The sequence below is a fragment of the Orycteropus afer genome, unplaced genomic scaffold, assembly GCF_000298275.1.
Source record: "Orycteropus afer afer isolate SDZICR_OR568_19922 unplaced genomic scaffold, OryAfe1.0 scaffold00017, whole genome shotgun sequence".
NCBI lineage: Eukaryota > Metazoa > Chordata > Mammalia > Tubulidentata > Orycteropodidae > Orycteropus > Orycteropus afer.
The window spans coordinates 11,913,243-11,931,025 of NW_006921604.1; the positions used below are offsets into that span (position 1 = coordinate 11,913,243).

Consider the following 17,783-nt stretch of genomic DNA (forward strand, 5'->3'; position numbering starts at 1 on the left):
AATGGCCAGACTTCCTCTCACCTATTTTGGTCATGTTGTAAGAAGGGACCATTCCCTGGAGAAGGATGTCATGCTTGGTAGGGTGGAGGGTCAACAAAAGAGGGGGAGGCCTTCAACGAGATGGATTGATATGGTGGCTGCGATGATGGGCTCAAGTATAGCAGGGATTGTGGGGCTGGCGTGGGATCGGGCAGTGTTTCATTCTGCTGTGCGTGGGGTCGCTATGAGTCAAAAACGACTCGACATCACTTAACAACAACAATTACATGGAAAATGCTTATGGTATAGTCTTCATGACCACTATTTTTAAAACCAAAACCAAACTCACTGCCATTGAGTCAGATTCAACTCATAGCGACCCCTCCTTGCGTTTCCAAGGCAGTATCTCTATGAAAGTAGATTGCCCAACCTTCCTTCTGAGGAGTGAGTGTGGCTTTGAACTGCTATCAGTTCAAACTGGTTAGCATTCAAATGCCTTAGGCACTATGCCACCAGAGCAACCACTATTTTAAAGACAATGTAAAAAACTAGTAGTGTTTTACAAAATGTGTTTAAGAACCACCAGTATCAGACTCACACTTTCCAAGTAATGTCTACATATAACAAGGTTGGTTAACCTAGAATCTGCTCTGAAAATCAAAAGCTGTACTTGATTTTCATACTATTTCATTTTGTTTCTTCCTAAAAGAATTGCTGAAATGCAATAGCCAGGTGAACTTCTCCTTGATCGTTGGTTACCCAAACCTTCTTCTAAACATTTCTTTTGCTGTGTTTGCCTCACTGGATTTTGTAGTCATCAAGGCTCAAAAAAAAAACTCTTACAAATGCTTTTCACTTTAGATATCATCTCAGCATCTAAAAGTACCTGCCACTTTATCTCTTAATCATCATAACTTCTAGATAGTTCCAAAACTAATAGAGGACTAGAGCCCTGCAAGCATCTCCTGTAATAATACAACCAGTCCATTTTCCTTATTTTTATTTGTATTATTATTATTAAAGACACATAAGCATGCATGGGAGACAATGAGTAGAAAGGAAGGAGAGACCAGTGCAATTTTGCACTAACTGAGAAATCACGAGCAAGTGGCAAAACACTCAGAAATCTTGGAAAGATGGTGGCCTAAGGATCAAACATAAATCGTATTTGAAATATGGAATTTTAGTTTATTTGGCTGCAGCCCTGGAGTCCCAAGCTGAATGACAGCTCATTAAAATTGCTGCTTTAACCATCATTCCTCAGCTGAATCTTTATTTAAGTGCCTTTTGTCTTAGAAAGAAATGAATATTTGAGATCAGCTTATTATGTGAATCCACTTGCCAGCTTTCCCTGCGAGGAGAAGGAGTGATAGGCTAATAACATTGTTTCTGTATTCATGATCCTTTAAGACAAAGACTCCCAGTCACCAAACTTTAATGCCAGCTGTAGCTTTTCCAGCAATGTGTACAAGAGTCCTTAGCACCAGGCATTTTGCTTAGAGGGATGGTAATGTTCTGTGGAGTCAACTATCACAGAAGAGTCCTCTGTGAAGTATGTCCAGGCATGAGTCACGTTTCTATGGGTCACATTCACTTGGGCTAAATGCAGAGATTCTTCTTGTACTCCCACTCTGTTTTATTAAATCCATTCATCATGTACTGAGGGGTCATAAACACCTACTCAAGAAAGAAGAGGGTGAATAAGCAGGCACTGATAGGAAGAGCAGACAGGCCAACCCCAAGTCTTCTCTTTCTGCAATGAGCAAATGTGCAAAAAGATTGAGAAGAATTCATGTCATTACAGAGAGTGCCAGAGGTTGGGAGACAGAGGCAAAACCTGGTGACAGTCATTCTAAAGCTTTGCACAAGGAAGAAAGGAAAGTTAATTAGTGGAAATGAAGTTACAAATTATAAGAGACTTTCTTATTAATAGGAAAACCACCCAGCATGCTTCATTTACATACCTCTGTATCTTCACCAATCACGTGAAGGATCTGCTCTCTCAAACTGACTCTCTGACTGCTGTTGTCTTCCAAACCAAAAACCAAACTCAGTGACGAGTCAGATCTGACTCATAGTGACTCCTCCTTGGCTTTCTGAGGCAATATCACTACGGAAGTAGATTGCCCAATCTTCCTTCTGAGGAGTGGCTGGTGGGTTGAACTGCCAGCCTTCTGGTTAGCAGTCAAATGCCTTAAGCACTATGCCACCAGCTATTGTCTTAGAACTCCCAAAAAGGAAGAAGCCATGGTCATGATTATACTTTTGTTACTGACATTCTCTGGGTGGTTTTTTTCTGAATTATTTTTTTAAAATCATCTTTTGTTACCATTTTGTAGCAGGTAATAAAATTCTAATGCTTCCCGGAGGAACAGTGAAAATGGAGGAGAATTAGAGGAGGTGACATGAGACAGTCCCCAAAACCAGACACAAATGAAAAAGATTTCAGAGAACTTGGTGTTTCGGGGAGGCTTTACTAGCACAAAATAGCTAGAAGAGAGGAGGTGAGAATATAAGAGTGGCAGGGTTAGGCTAGAGCAGTACGTGAGGGCCCAATTCTTTCTCTGTCTCTTTCTCTCTCTCACACATACACAAATGAACTTTCATTTATTCAGCAAATAATTACTGAGAAGCTACTTGTGCCAGGCACTAGAGTGAACAAAACATATCAACCTGCTGTCATGAAGCTCACTTTCCCTTGGAAAGAAAGGTATTTACTAAATAAGCATAGCAGTGAATTTCTGCTAAGTGTTCTGCAAGAAGGGATTATGAATCTATTACAGCATAAAACCAAGGAACTCTGGCACAGGTGGTGGGTGTAGAGGGACAGGGCAGAGAATTGGCCAAGGATCTGTTACCTAGATTGAGAATGAGTAACGAGTTGGAATTAACTACGTTGTGTTCTAGATGGAAAGAAGAGAGGTATACTCAAGGGCTTCACCGGTGTTCGAAGTTGTTCTATTTCTCAAGCAAGGTGGTGTGTTACTGATTTTTTTCTTTTTCACATTTTAACATCTCTGACATTAGGAAGGTTTTACGATCTCTGTCAGTCAGGTGACAATTGTGATACCATTGCCATTTCTTTAGAAATACCTTCACCAATTCCTTTCCCGTACAAGAGTAACATGTGACAAAAAATTGGTCTACGTTTGAATGATGTTTTTCACAAAGTATAAAAATTTTAAGTGACAAAAAATATTTAAGGCACTTGATTTATTTGGGCTCCTCCAAGGCACTGGGAGGGCCCCAACAACGTGTTCGTAGGGACCATATATCTTTTTGAAAAAGTTTGCAGAAGTAGGGTAGTTCAATTCTGACTTGTCCTCAATTACATTGCCTTCCTCTACTTCTTCATGTCAAATGGCATTGGAGTAGCTACAAGTATTTTTGGAGTCTGGCTAACGGGAAGCTGAATTGGGGTTATTTTTATTAGTACCCATTTCTGTAGCTTATAGTTATTTCCATGTAGAATTATTGCTGGCTGTTTCAGGGTAGGAACTTGCAGGTTCACTACCACTGACCATTCACCCAGTGTTGTGACATGAAATTGCAGGGCCAGAGAACACAATGTAATATGAATAGAATGTATGGAGCTCTGTTCTTGGAATGAATAGATAGACCTAGAGTTTGAGGTCTATGGAGCCAGAAGGTAGTCTATGGTATCATATAAGTATGTAAGACAATTAATAACAATACTATGTAATGTTTCTGGAGTTTTAGTGTTTATTTGTCAGCATTTAAATAAATATCCATGTTCATGCCTATTTTTGCATTTTGCTTTCTTTTCTTAAAGAGGTCTTTTATCATTGAATGCTTCAGGTCCCATAAACCCTGAACTTTCATTTCACTGCTATGATTATTTAGTATTGTCCTGAAAAAAAGTTTTTCAGAGAATTCTCACTCCCATCCCTTTCCCTATCCCCTCTTCCCCACACAAATAGTTAATAATTTCTGTTAATGTCTGGTTTCATCTTCCTGTGATTTCTTTGCTAAATTAAGCAAATATGGATATACATATATGTGTTCTTATTTCACCTTTTACTTTATACCAAAATTAACATGGTGTATACATTAACTGAAGAAGAGTTGATGCTTTTGAATTGTGGTGTTGGCAAAGAAAACTAAAAGTACCATGGACTTCTAAAAGAACTAACAAATCTGTCCTGGAAGAAGTACAGCCAAGTGCTCCTTGGAAGCGAGAATGACCAGACTTCATCTCACTTACTTTCGTCATGTTGTCAGAAGAGACAATTCACTGGAGAAGGATGTCATGCTTAGTAAAGTGGAGGGTCAGTAAAAAAGGGGAAGGCCCTCAAAGAGATTCATTGACACAGTGGCTGCAACAATGGGCTCAGGTATAGTAAGGATTTTGAGACTGGCACAGGATGGGGCAGTGTTACGTTCTCTTGTACATAGGGTTGCTATGAGTTGGAGCTGACTTGATGACACCTAACAACAACAACAACATATATTATCCTCATGCCAAAAAAAATTAATAATAATTAAGTAGTTAAATGTATTATTTTTACATTTTATTCCTTCTGAATTTTGAGGAATAGTCATCAAAGATTTTCTCCATTTCTAGGTATGGTAGTTAAGGTTGTATGTCATCTTGGCTGGCCCAAAATTCTAAGTGGCTTAGCAGTTATGATATAGTTATACCCAATGATGAGATTGGAAATTAAGTAATCACCTGCATGATGAAGTCTGCTATGAGCAGCCAATCAGTTGAAAGGGAGTTACTTTTGGGGAGTGGCCTGTTTCCAGTATATATGGAAAAGTTTTGGGAAAAATCTCTGGCTTTTTGCTCATTTGGGATCCTGCATTTGGCTTATCATCCAGTTCCTGTACTTGAACCAGTGGCCTTCCATGTTGCCTGCTTATCTTGGGATTGTTGCTTTCACAGCCTATGTGCCAACAGTCTGCCACTTTACCTGACAATCTTGGATTTGTCAGCCTCTGAAGCCATCAGCTTGCTATATTGCTTGCTGATCTTGAATTCATCAGCTCCTGCAGCTGCATGAGTCAGGAGAAGCTTCCGGCTTGATGTCTGACCCACAGACTTGGGACTGGCCAGCCTCTACAACTCTGTGAGCCATTTCTTTGGTATAAATTTCTCTCTTTCTCTGTGTGTGTGTATGTATATGTGTGTGTGTGTGTATATAAACTTCATGGGTTTTGCTTCTCTACAGAACCCAATCTAACACACTAAGTTATAAAGAAATCATCCTATGTTTCCCTCTAGTATTTTTATGCTTTTAATTTTGATTCATATATACACAGTGATGTAGCCAGTATTCATTCTCTTTTTCAAAATGGCCATTTTATTGTTCCAACACAGTACATTAAAATGTCTGTCACGGTCCCCTAGTAGATTGAGATGCCATCTCATAATGTTCATACATACTTGGCCTTATTTCTGGACTTGTTCTGAGCTTGGTATGCTGTTCTGTTGATATTTTTGTCTATTCTTGAATCAGTACTATATTGTTTTAGTATCTAGTAGGGACTAGCTCTTACACCACTTGCATGTTTATTTTCCCATTGTTAAAACAAAAAATTCTATTAAGTCGATGGTAACAATTGATTGATGCTTATTGAATATATGATTTGTAAACTAGGGTAACATTTTGAGTGGAGAGTCAAAAACGTTCTGAAGATGAGAGCACCTTGAATCACTCTTATACCACGTATTATTGGAATTTCCATGGAAAAAGGGGTCAGAACAGAACTGATAAACAACATACGGTCAGGAAGAATTTCATATAGCATAGTCTTCAAGAACAAATAAAATGATTACTGATTTACACTAAAAAGTTCCCAGTCTGACCTTTGGAGTCTCTTTTCCCCTGAAACTGACTAAATTCTTCAAAAAAGCATGATGCCCAAGGCAAAACACTCTTACAGTTTATCTAAACCAGTATTTGACTCAAAGGTAACATTTTAGAAAACCAATTTCTTCAAGGCTCAAGGTTCAAAACAACATCTTAGGGCAAATGGCCTGGGCAAGTCATCCTAACTCTGTTGTTGTTGTTACGTGCCATCGAGTCGGACCCGACTCATAGCGACCCCTCCTTGGGTTTCTGAGGCAGTATCACTACGGAAGTAGATTGCCCAACCTTCCTTCCGAGGAGTGGCTGGTGGGTTTGAATCGCCAGCCTTCTGGTTAGCAGTCAAGTGCCTTAGGCACTATGTTACCAGAGCAGACCCCAGAAATTTGGATTCCAGGAGAATTAAAAACTCTCACCATAAAAAAAAAAAAAAAAAAAAAAAAAAAAAAAAAAAACCTTTGGAATCAACTTGTCTAGTCTTAGAAAATAATTTGTTAGGCTTTAAAATTAAAATAGTTAATTTTGCATATTAATTTAGGGATAATAGGCCTGTCTAAGATATTGAATCATCCTATCCAAAGATGAGGGATGTTTTCCGTTTGTTCAAGTTCACTTTTGCATCTTCCAGAGTGTTCTATAATTTTCCTTGTGTAGATTTTTGTGAATTTCTTAAGTTTATTTTTAAACACTATTTCTTTTCTGTTGTTATTGTAACTGGGATCCATTATATCTTCTATTCTTTTAATGTAAATAGATAAGATTTTTTTTTTTGCATGTTGTTTTTATGTCCTGCTCCTATACTGAATTCTTATATTGCTTATATCAGTTTAAGACTTGAGTCTCCTGGCTTCTTCAGGTACATTATCATACCATATCATCTGCATGTGGAAATAGTTTTGTCTTTTATTTTTTAATTCTGTACCTCTAAATTTTTTTTTTTTCTTTAAGCCCTAATTATTTTTTCCAGAGCAGAGAGTGATAGCATCATGGAAAGAAGTCTCTGGGATGGTGAGAGGGACTCTGATGTGGAACACAGGTGGAAGATAACAAGACTGCTAAAAGATGGAGGGGCACCTCTCCTGCCAAGAGGGTGTGCTTTGGCATCTTAATCTCATCTAGAGAAGGGCCACGTGGTGAAGGGGTAACTGTAACAGGGTAAGTCTTGGAAGTAGTCTCAGGAACTGGCTAAGGCTGAGATGAAGGAAGTACATAAGAGAATGTACTCTATCGTGGTGGGGGAAGGAGAGCCACCCCAAATTAGTCCTAACCTTGGGTTCGGTAGTGACACCAGGGAAAATTCTTTCATAAATATTGTGCTGACACACAATAAACAAGTTCTTTAAAATGCCTGTAATTCTGTGGAAAGAAATTTGGTAACTCTTAAATGATTCTTATAAATTATTAAGTCTAAGCCTATTGTTCTCAAGGAGTAATTTTAATCACTCTAGATCAGTGGTTGTGCACATTAGCATCACCTGGGGCCTTTAAGAAACTATCAATCCCAAGTCTCACCTCCAGGAATTTCATCTGGGGATGGAGTCTCAGGATGGCTGCAGTTTTTGAAGATTCCCAGGTGATTCTAATGTGTAGCGAAGGTTGGGAGCCCTGTGCCTACCCCATAGGTGAGTAAACTGAACGAAACCAAACTCACTGCTGTTGAGTCGATTCTGACTTATAGCCACCCTTCATTGGGTTTCTGAGGTGGTATCTCTACAGAAGTAGATTGCTCAGTCTTCCTTCTGAGGAGTAGCTGGTGGGTTTGAACTACCAGCCTTGGTCTCTATTATTTGTACCTGCGTCACTGCCAGGAAGTAGCAAGTTAGCTGAGGTGTCCAGGACCTTCCTTCACATCACGGTGGAATACCAAAAAACCCACAGCCATTGAATCGATTCCAACTTACAGTGACCCTATAAAAACCAAACTCACTTCAATTCTGACTCACAGTGACCCCCACTGGGTTTCTGAGGCTATAAATCTTTATGGAAGTTGATTGCTCATCTTCCTTCCCTGGAGCAGCTGTTGGGTTTGAACCATTGACCTTCTGATTAGCAGTCAAATGTCTTATCCATAAGGCTACCAGGGCTCCTCAGTGGCAATACAGGACAGACCGAGTAAAAGGAGCTCTGGTGGTGTAGTGGTTAAGGCATTTGGCTGGTAACCAAAAGGTCAATCAGTGCTGCTTGTACTGAAGAAAGATGGGGTAGTCTGCTTCCATAAAGATTTATAGCCTTGGAACCCCAATAGGGGTCGCTATGAGTCAGAATGACTGGATGACAGTGAGAGAGGACAGAGTAGAAGTCCCCCAAAGTGTTTCCAAGGCTATAAATCTTTCTTCCTGAAAGGCTGGTGGGTTCTAACCTCTAACCTTTTGGTTAGTAGTGGAGCGCTTAACCACTGCAGCACCAGTTGTTGTTGTTGTTGTTATGTGCCGTGGAGTCGGCCCCGACTCATAGCGACCCCTCCTTGGGTTTCCGAGGCAGTATCACTACAGAAGTAGGATTGCCCAACCTTCCTTCCGAGCACCAGAGGTACCCCAAATTGTTTCCAAAGATGTAAATCTCTACCGCAGCAGCAAGCAGATTGCCTTATCCTTCTCCCGCAGAGCGGCTACTGGGTTTGAACCACCCGACCTTTAATAGCAGCCCAATGCTTTAATCCATGCGCCACCAGAGATCCTTCAGGGTGGAATAGTGCCCTAAATCCAGAGTGCTGGGTGTATAGAGACCCTGGAACACCTACATTTTTCAATTCAGACTTCATGATTTTTGTTCTATGCCTCCTGTGTGCCAGCGGAGGGGATAAGCAATTTTACATATGTAGGTCGCCTGAGGCTCATCGAGGTGAAATGACTTTCACCTTTTGTGTTTTTATCACTGCTGTATCTGCAGAGCCCTGAAAATGCTTGGTACACAGTAGGTGCGGAATAAATATTTTCTTATGAATGAGTTGCCTTATGGGATACTGAAATGGCAGTGAGTGAATTACAGGTAACCTACATCATTTCTAATTTTAACAGCGGATCCTGAAACGCATTTCTGTTTTTGACTTTTTAGTCAGAGCGGGCTTCCCCACAGTAGACTTAAGACTTTCTTATAGTATTGAGTGTGCAGCTGAAGACGGCACTCAGCCACTAGGAACCTCCTCTCGGAGCAACTATCCCTTCGTCTGAGACCAAATAAAGCAGCACCCAGGATTTGCTACGGTCACGTGAGCTCCCAGGCACTGCCTGACGCTAGGCTTTTCCGCCTCGCGCATGCACAGAGGGTCTGTGCTGGTCTTTAAGGAGCATGCGCAGACTCAGAGACCTTGGTTTCCTCTCAGGCTCCGCCCACTTCGCGCCTGGAGGGTGGGACTAAGGCCGGGCTGGGAAAAGAGGCGGGGCAGTAGCTGCGCGCATGCGCGGAACAGAGCTGAGGGGCAAGGGGGAGTACAGGGTGGACAAGTTTGAGCTTCCGGAGCAAGATGCAGGTGAGTGAGGGAGGCACGGGTTCTGGAGGCCGAGTCTAGTTGTTTGTTTCCTTGGGCTGGAGCCGAAGGCAGACTCTCCCTACTGGGCCTACGGGAAACCCCGGGCGCCAAAGCACCCGAGAAGGACCACGCGAATTGAGGCCCAGCGCAGGCGCAGTGGGTGGGTGGGCGTGGTCCCTCCCTGGTTCTCCACGCTGCCCCAGTACTTCCTGTAAGACACCCACTATCTCGGTTCTTTTGGGCTACCTCGCCACGAGGTTGATCCCACCCAGCACCTATGAAGGCCTTGGTGAATCCCACCTGAAAAAGTTAACTTACTCGTTAACTCCTTTGATCACCTGAGCAGCAGGTATGTTATGGATCCATTGTACGGATGTGGTAGAGGAGGATCTGAGAAGCGAAAGATCCCACTTGAGGGTTCCCCCACGTAAAACTGGTAGAATTCGGGTTCCTGACTCTCTTCCTCTTCCCCTGAATCAAGTTGGTCTTCCAGTTGGGGTGCACACTCTTTTGAATTTGATTGTTTCAGCGCCGTCAGTATCACTCTAAATGCACGCAGGCTAGTAGTAAGGATCGGGTAGATAACAGGCAAAGGAGTTAAAAAAGAGTGCCCAGCACTTAATGTTCAATAAGTGTTAGCTGTTGTTAACTACTCCTTGGGGTCTCAGCTCTTCCTCTCAGGTTTGGCCATTGTAGAATTTGGGCTCTTCTGCCCCCTTTAATTGTGCTGCAGCCACTCTGGACTTTCTGATGATCAGAATGTCAGTCTGCTCTTGGGGCCTTTTGCATATGCTGCTCCCTTTGCCTGGGAAGTTTTTCCTAAATTCTCAACCTCATCTTTTGTTCCTTCCCACCCTTGGATAATGGTTAAATGTTGCCTTTTCTAAGAGAACTTCTGTGGAACAATGACCTCTTGTAACTCTCCAAGCCAGCAGTGTGGTTGTCTGTCATTGCAATTAACCAAACTTGTAAATATATAACTATTTGTATACTTACTTGTTGATTGCATATCTCTTCTCCACTGTGACATAGGTGACTTCCATTCATTCTACTTCTCTACTGTCAAGTACAGCAATTTATGTATAAAACTGTTGCTGTCAAGTGGATTCCGACTCATAATGACTCTATAGTGCTGAGTATAACTGCCCCGTAGGCTTTCCAAGGCTGTAAATTGTTATGGAAGCAGACTGCCACATTTTTTGCCTTTGGAGTGGAACCTTCTGGTTAGCACCTGAGCCCCTAATCACTGTCCCATCAGAGCTCCATAATTTTTAAAATATTTGTTGAATCACTCCAAGTCACTATTAGAAATACTGAACAGAAGCTAGCTCTGATGCCACCTCTGCACATCCTATCCTGACTGTTACCCCAAGACTACTTCTTGGGTGGAGGGGATTAGAGTACAGGGGAGGAGTGTTAAAGCAGAAGAGATGCTACGGGTCTTTTGACTCCTCAGAAATAGGCCACAGAGTTACTTGGTTTGCCCTCCTCTCTTTGCACCACCTTTCCCATTTGACTCCTTACCCAGTGTGTTGCTCTCCACACTGTACTTTGCATTCATCATAGTCTTGATTTTCCTGTTCTAGGACCCCAATGCAGACACTGAGTGGAATGACATCTTACGCAAAAAGGGCATCTTGCCCTCCAAGAAAAGCTCAGAAGAATTGGAAAAGGAAGCAGAAGAGGAAGAGCAGCGAGTCCTTCAACAGTCAATTGGTGAGCTTGCTTGTTTTCTTCATTCCATTCATTCCATGTTTATCTGGGTCAGGAGACAACCTTCTAAACCTCTCACTGCTGTGGTTAGGATCCTTTGAGCTAGAGCCAGGAGATAAGGGCTTGGATGCTGGCATGGAGACAATCTGTGTGACCTCGGGCAAATTACAGGATGTTTCTAGTCTTCATCTTCCAAGGCTGTGGAATTAGGAGGACTTTAGGGGCTACTTTCAGTTGCATAATTCCTTGTCTGTCTCAGATGAACATACGGTAATCCTGAAGAAAGTATCTCTATATTTGATTTTCTGGTTTGTGATTCACTGTGCATGTCACAAAAATTTGTCCTAAAGTTTTAGTGTTTATATTCTCCTGAGGCTGTCTTTGTGGTTTGCTTGACAACATTAAATTAATACAGCTTAATTTTGGGTAGCATAAGATGTTTGCAATAGGTGGGGTCTATGGGGTTTCCTCAGAGGTGGTCATAGCACCAGAGTGTTTGTAAAAATAATTCCTAGGTGGCCATCCAAAGCACAACAGTTGTTCTGTATCTAACTAGAAAAACAGAGGAAGAAGGAAAGTCAGGAAAAGGAGGAAGATATGGAATGTGTGGCTAATCGCCTCCATGAACAACGGCCTCCTTTGCTGTGAGACCAGAAGAACTGATTGGTGCCTGGCTATCATAACTAAGCATTTTGATCAAAGAGTCCACAGAAGAATCCTGATCAAGAGGAGGAAAATGCAGAACAGAATTTCAAATCATGGACTCCAGACTTCTGGAGCCATGAAGATTGGATGAACCCCTGAAACTGTTGCCCTGAGATAATCTTTAAACCTTAAACCAAAAATATTCCCTAAAATCTTCTTACAACCAACAGTAGTTGAACTTAACTAGTAAAAATAGTCTGCCTTGAGCGTTATGTTCTTTTAAGAACTGTCTATATGGGACCAGTGACAGCAGCAACTTGAAAGATTAGATAGGAACCTTAGGGGCCAGTACGTTTATGTTTATGAGGAAAGAACCTCTCAGAAAAAAAGGGTGAGAATGTTTGCACAACTTGAAGATTGTAATCAGTGTCACTAAATTGTACATGTAGAAACTGTTGAATTGATGTCTGTTTTTCTATGTATATTCTCAAAAACAACAAAATAAATAAGATATAGGGGAAAAAAAGGATATAGAAAAAAAAAATATACCCAGTTCCTACTGAATCACACTGGAGGTGGGACCCAGGAATCTGCATTTTAAACAAGCGCCTCAACAGATTTCTGATGCGTGCCACATTCTGAGATCTGTTGATCACAGAGTTTGGTAATTTTTGCCCCTATATTTACAGCTGATTTCCAACCAGAAACCAAACATAACTGTCAAGTTGATTGTGACTCAATAGAAAACCTCCTTGAGTTTCCGAGGCAATATCTCTACTGAAGTAGATTGCCCAACCTTCCTTCTGAGGAGTGGTTTGTGGGTTTGAATCGCCAGCCCTCTGGTTAGCAGTCATATGCCTTAGGCACTGTGTCACCAGAGCCCTCATAGCTGATTTAGAGGAAGATTTATTTGCAGAAGGGTTGATTGTAAAGCATTTATCCAGCATAGGTTTATTGAATGATTACCGTATGCTGGGTGCTATTGGATCACCGGTGGTAAGGTGGTTAAAGCATTGGGCCCCTAACTGAAAGGTCTGTGATTTAAACCACCAGCTGTTCCATAGGAGGAAAGACCTGGTGATCTGCTCCCATAAAAATTATAGCCTAGCAAATCCTATGGGGCAGTTCTGCTCTATCTTACAAGGTCGCTATGAGCAGAATTGCTTGGGTGGCACAAGACAGCAATAGGTGCTATTCTAGGCAGTGGGAATTTAGCTTTGCAGAAGCCAGACAAAATTCCTTCCCTCATACAACTTATATTCTAGTGGAGTAGGCAGACAGTAAACAAAATAAATAAGGAAAATAAGACAGGAAAAGGGGCTAGAAATGCTTGGAGGAGAGGTGGATGTAATTCTAGATGGGAACTGAGAGGGCCTCACTGAGATGACAGTTGAGTAAAGACCTTAAGGAGGTGAAGTTAATATTTAGTGAAGACCTGAGGGAAGTGAAGTGGATGTTCGAATAAAGACCTAAAGGAAGTGAAGAGGTAAAACTCCCGTTTGAGTACACTTGAAGAAAGTGAGATGAGCTATTTTAGCAAGCAAAAAGTGAACTGGACATGTTCAAGAATCTGAGTAGGCCAAAGTGACTGGCAAAGAGTAGTAGCAAAAAGTGAATTCAGAGAGGCAACTACAACTGAAATCGTTAAGGGCCTGTTGTTGTTAGATGCCGTCATGTTGTCTCTGACTCTTAGCCACCCTGTGCACAGCAGAATGAAACACTGCCTGGTCCTGTGCCAAGTTTACAATTCTTGTTTTATACCTGAGCCCATCATTGCAGCCACTGTGTCAGTCTATCTTGGTGAGGGCCGCCTTCTTTTTTGTTGACCGTCCACTTTACCAAGCATGATAGCCTTTTCCAGGGAATAGTTCTTTCTGACAACATGACCAAAGTGGTGGTGGTGGTGGTGTTATGTGCCATCGAGGCGGACCCGACTCATAGCAACCCCTCCTTGGGTTTCTGAGGCAGTATCACTATGGAAGTAGATTGCCCCATCTTCCTTCTGAGGAGTGGCTGGGGGGCTTGAACCGCCAGCCATCTGGTTAGCAGTCAAGTGCCTTAGGCACTGCGCTACCAGAGCTCCCATGACCAAAGTAGGTGAGACAAAGTCTGGCCATTCTCATTTCCAAGGAGCATTCCTGCTGTACTTCTTCCAGGACAGATTTGTTAGTTCTTTTAGCGGACCAAAGTACTCTTAGCGTTCTTTTCCAGCACCACAACTCAAAAGCATCAGCTCTTCTTTGGTCTTCCTTATTCATTGTCCTGCTCTCACGTGCATATGAGGTGATTAAAAATACCATGGTTTTGGTTGTTGTTGTTGTTATGTGCCATTAGTGCACTTTAGTCTTCAAGGAGACATCTTTGCTCTTCATTACTTGAAAGAGGTCTTTTGCAGCAGATTTGACCAGTGCAATACGTTGTTTGACGTCTTGACTGCTGCTTCCATTGGTGTTGATCATAGAACCAAGTAACATGAAGTGCTGTTTATTGGACCAGTTGTGAGAATTTTTGTTTTCTTTCTATTGAGGTGTAATCCATCCTGCAGACTGTAGTCTTTAATCTTCATCAGTAAGTGCTCCATGTCATCCTCACTTTTAGCAAGCAAAGTTGTGTCATCTGCGTATCGCAGCTTGTTAATGAGTCTTCCTCCTATCCTAATGCCATGTTCTTCTTCATATAATCAAATTTCTCGGATTATTTGCTCAGCATACAAGTTGAATAAGTATGGGGAAAGAGTACAACCTTGACACACTCCCTTCTTGATTTTGAACCATGCAGTATCAGTTGTTCTGTTCAAATGACAGCCTCCTGGTCTATGCACAGGTCCTTTATGAGTATAATCAAGTGTTCTGGAATTCCCATTCTTCTCAATGTTATTGTTATAATCCACACAGTTGAATGCTTTTGCATAGTTAATAACACATAAGTAAACATCTTTCTGGTATTTTTTGCTTTCAGCTAAGATCCATCTGACATCAGCAATGATATCTCTTGTTCCACGTCTTCTTCTGAATTTGGGTTGCATCTCTGGAAGCTCTCTTGTCAATATACTGCTGTAGCCATTTTTGAATTACCTTCAGTAAGATTTTACTTGCATGTGATATCAATGATATTGTTTGATAATTTCCACATTCTGTAGTGTCACTTACTTTGGAATGGGTACAAATATGGATCTCTTCCAGTCAGTTGGCTCTTGGCATACTGAGTAAATGCCTCCAGTGGGGCATCCGTTTGTTGAAACATCTCAATGGGTGTTCTGTCAATTCCTGGAAGCTTGTTCTTCACCAGTTCCTTCAGTGCAGCTTTGACTTCTTCCTTCAATACCGTTGGTTCTTGGTTATATACCACTTCCTGAAATGGATGAACATTGACCAATTCTTTTTGGTACAGTGACTCTGTATTCCTTCCATCTTCTTTTGATGTTTCCTGTGTCATTTGATATATTGCCCATAGGATCTTTCAGTATTGCAACTTGAGGCTTAAATTTCCTCTTCAGTTCTTTCAGCTTGAGAAATGCTGAGTGTATTCTTCCCTTTTGGTTTCCTGACTCTAGGTCTTTGCACATTTCATTATAGTAATTGACTTTGTTTTCTCGAGCTGCTCTTTGAAATTTTCTCTTCAACTCTTTTATCTTGTCATTTCTTCCATTTGCTTTAGCTACTCTTCACACAAGGGCAAGTTTCAAAGTCTCTTCTGACATGCATTTTGGTCTTTTCTTCCTTTCTTGTCTTTTTAATGACCTCTTGCTTTCTTCATGGGTGATGTTCTTGATGTCATCTGACAGTTCCTCTGGTTTCGATCATTGGTGTTCAGTGCATCAAATCTATTCTTTAAAAGGTCTCTAAATTCAGGAGGAATATTATCAAGGTCATATTTTGGCTCTCATGGATTTGTTTTAACTGTCTTCAACTTCAGTTTGAACGTTCATATAAGCAGTTGATGGTCTGTTCTACAGTCAGCTCTGGTCTTGTTTTTTGTTTTGGCCGAAGATACTGAACCTATCCATTGCCTTCTGCCACAGATGTAGTCAGTCTGATTCCTATGTATTCTATCTGGTGAAGTCCATGTGTATAGCCATTGTTTATTTTGTTGAAAAAAAGTATTTGCAATGGATGAGTCATTGGTCTTGCAAAATTCTATCATGCAATCTCCAGCATTACTTCTAAGGCCATATTTTTCAACTACCTGTAACTCTTCTTTGTTTCCAACTTTTGCATTCCAGTTACCAGTGATAACCAACACATCTTGATTTCATGTTTGGTCAATTTCAGACTGCAGAAGTTGGTAGAAATCTTCAATTTCCTCATCTTTGGCTTTTGTGGTTGGTGCATAGATTTGAATAATAGTAGTATTAACTGGTTTTCCTTTTAGGCGTATGGATATTATCCTATCACTGACATCGTTGTATTTCAGGACAGGTCTTAAAACAGTCTCTGTCACGATGAATGCCACACCATTCCTCTTCAATTTGTCATTCCCAGAATAATAGATCATATGGTTGTCTGATTTAAAATGGCCAAAACCAGTCCATTTCAGCTCACTAATGCCTAAGATGGGAGCACTGGTAACGTAGTGCCTAAGGCACATGACTGCTAACCAGAAGGCTGGCAGTTAAACCCACCGGCCACTCCTTGGAAGGAAGGTTGGGTAGTACAATCACTACTTCTGTAGTGATACCACCTTGGAAACCCAAGGAGGGGTCGCTGTGAGTCGGATCTGACTCGACAGCACGTAACAACAACAACAAAGGCCTAGGATGTTGATCTTTATGCATTCCATTTAGTTTTTGACAGCTTCCAAGGTTCTTAGATTCATACTTTTTTACATTCCATGTTCCAATTATTAATGGATGTTTGTGTCTCTTTCTACTCAGGGCTTGATAGCTTCTTAAAGATAAAAGCCTTTGGCTTTCATCCTTGGTGAGACGGGAAACTGTTGGAGGGTTTGAACAGTATCCTTCACTTTGACAGCACCATTCTTTTGCTGCCTTACTGAGCACAGACTGTGGAGGCAGGGCAGAAAGTGGTAGACCTGTCTGAAAACTCATGTAATTAACAGGTGGGAGGTAACAGTGGCTTTCACTGGAGTGGTGGTGACAGAAGTAGTAAGAAGTGGTCAGATCTGGATATGTTTTGAATGTAAGGCCCTCAGGACTTGCTGATAGATTTTATGTGGAGTGTGAGAGAAAGATGGGTCAAGAATGACTGCAGAACTCTGGGCTTGAGCAACTGGAAGAATGGAGTTGCCACCAACTGAAATGAGGAGAGCTGAGAGACAAGCAGGTTTGAAGGGTAAGAGCAGGAACTCAGTTTGGGCCGTCTTAAGTTTGAGATGCTTATTAGAGAAATGTTGTTGTTGTTGTTATGTGCCCTGCAGTCAGACCCAACTCATAGTGACCCCTCCTTGGGTTTCCGAGGCAGTATCACTATGGAAGTAGATTGCCCCTTCTTCTTTCTGAGGAGTGGCTGGTGGGTTTGAACCGCCAGGCTTCTCATTAGCAGCCAGCCTTAGAGGTAGGAGGAGAGGGCATCCTGGAAGCTAGCAGAGGAAGGTCTTTCAGGGAGGAGCAGTGATTGGTTGGGTCAAGTGTTGTTCATTGATCAAGAAGGAAAAAGGCTAAGAATTGCTGGATATCATTGCTGACTCTGATAAGAGCAATTTCGTGGAGTTGATAAGAAGAATAGAAGCTTTATTTGATGTCCAAAAGCAAGAGTATTTATAGCAGTAAAAATAAGCTCCAGATTTTATAGTAGTTGGTTAGAAAAAGACAGGGCTGTCTATTCCTCAATAAGAGAAGACCAAAAAGTAGTATGGTAATCACCATTAGCTCTAGGAAGGGTATGCTCCCAGAGGATACTGACAGATTTTCTACATCCCTCGGATGAGATGAGAACTGTTAATATACCCTGTCTGTGAGAAACTCCTCATTTCATATCCTTATTATTGTGTGGAGGTAAGACAATCAAGCCTGTAGATGTTACATCTTTTTAAAGCATCCTCAGTTTCTTACTAACTAGCATAATACCTCAGATCCTTTTTGTGTTAGACTGGGTTCTCTAGAGAAACAAAACCAGTAAAGCTTAAATATATGTATGTATGTATGTGTGTGTGTGTGTGTGTGTGTATATATATATATATATATATAT

General features: G+C 41.4%; 1 protein-coding gene across 1 annotated transcript in view; it reads left to right on the top strand.

The window, feature by feature from the left end:
* The first annotated feature begins 9,206 nt into the window (after positions 1 to 9,206).
* PDCL3 (phosducin like 3) overlaps positions 9,207 to 17,783 on the top strand; it is a 17,615-nt gene continuing 9,038 nt past the window's right edge. Inside the window, exons 1-3 of the mRNA XM_007959537.1 lie at positions 9,207 to 9,279; positions 9,626 to 9,759; positions 10,866 to 10,995. Of these exons, the coding sequence (XP_007957728.1) occupies positions 9,207 to 9,279; positions 9,626 to 9,759; positions 10,866 to 10,995 (337 nt within the window). The remainder of the gene's footprint in view (positions 9,280 to 9,625; positions 9,760 to 10,865; positions 10,996 to 17,783) is intronic.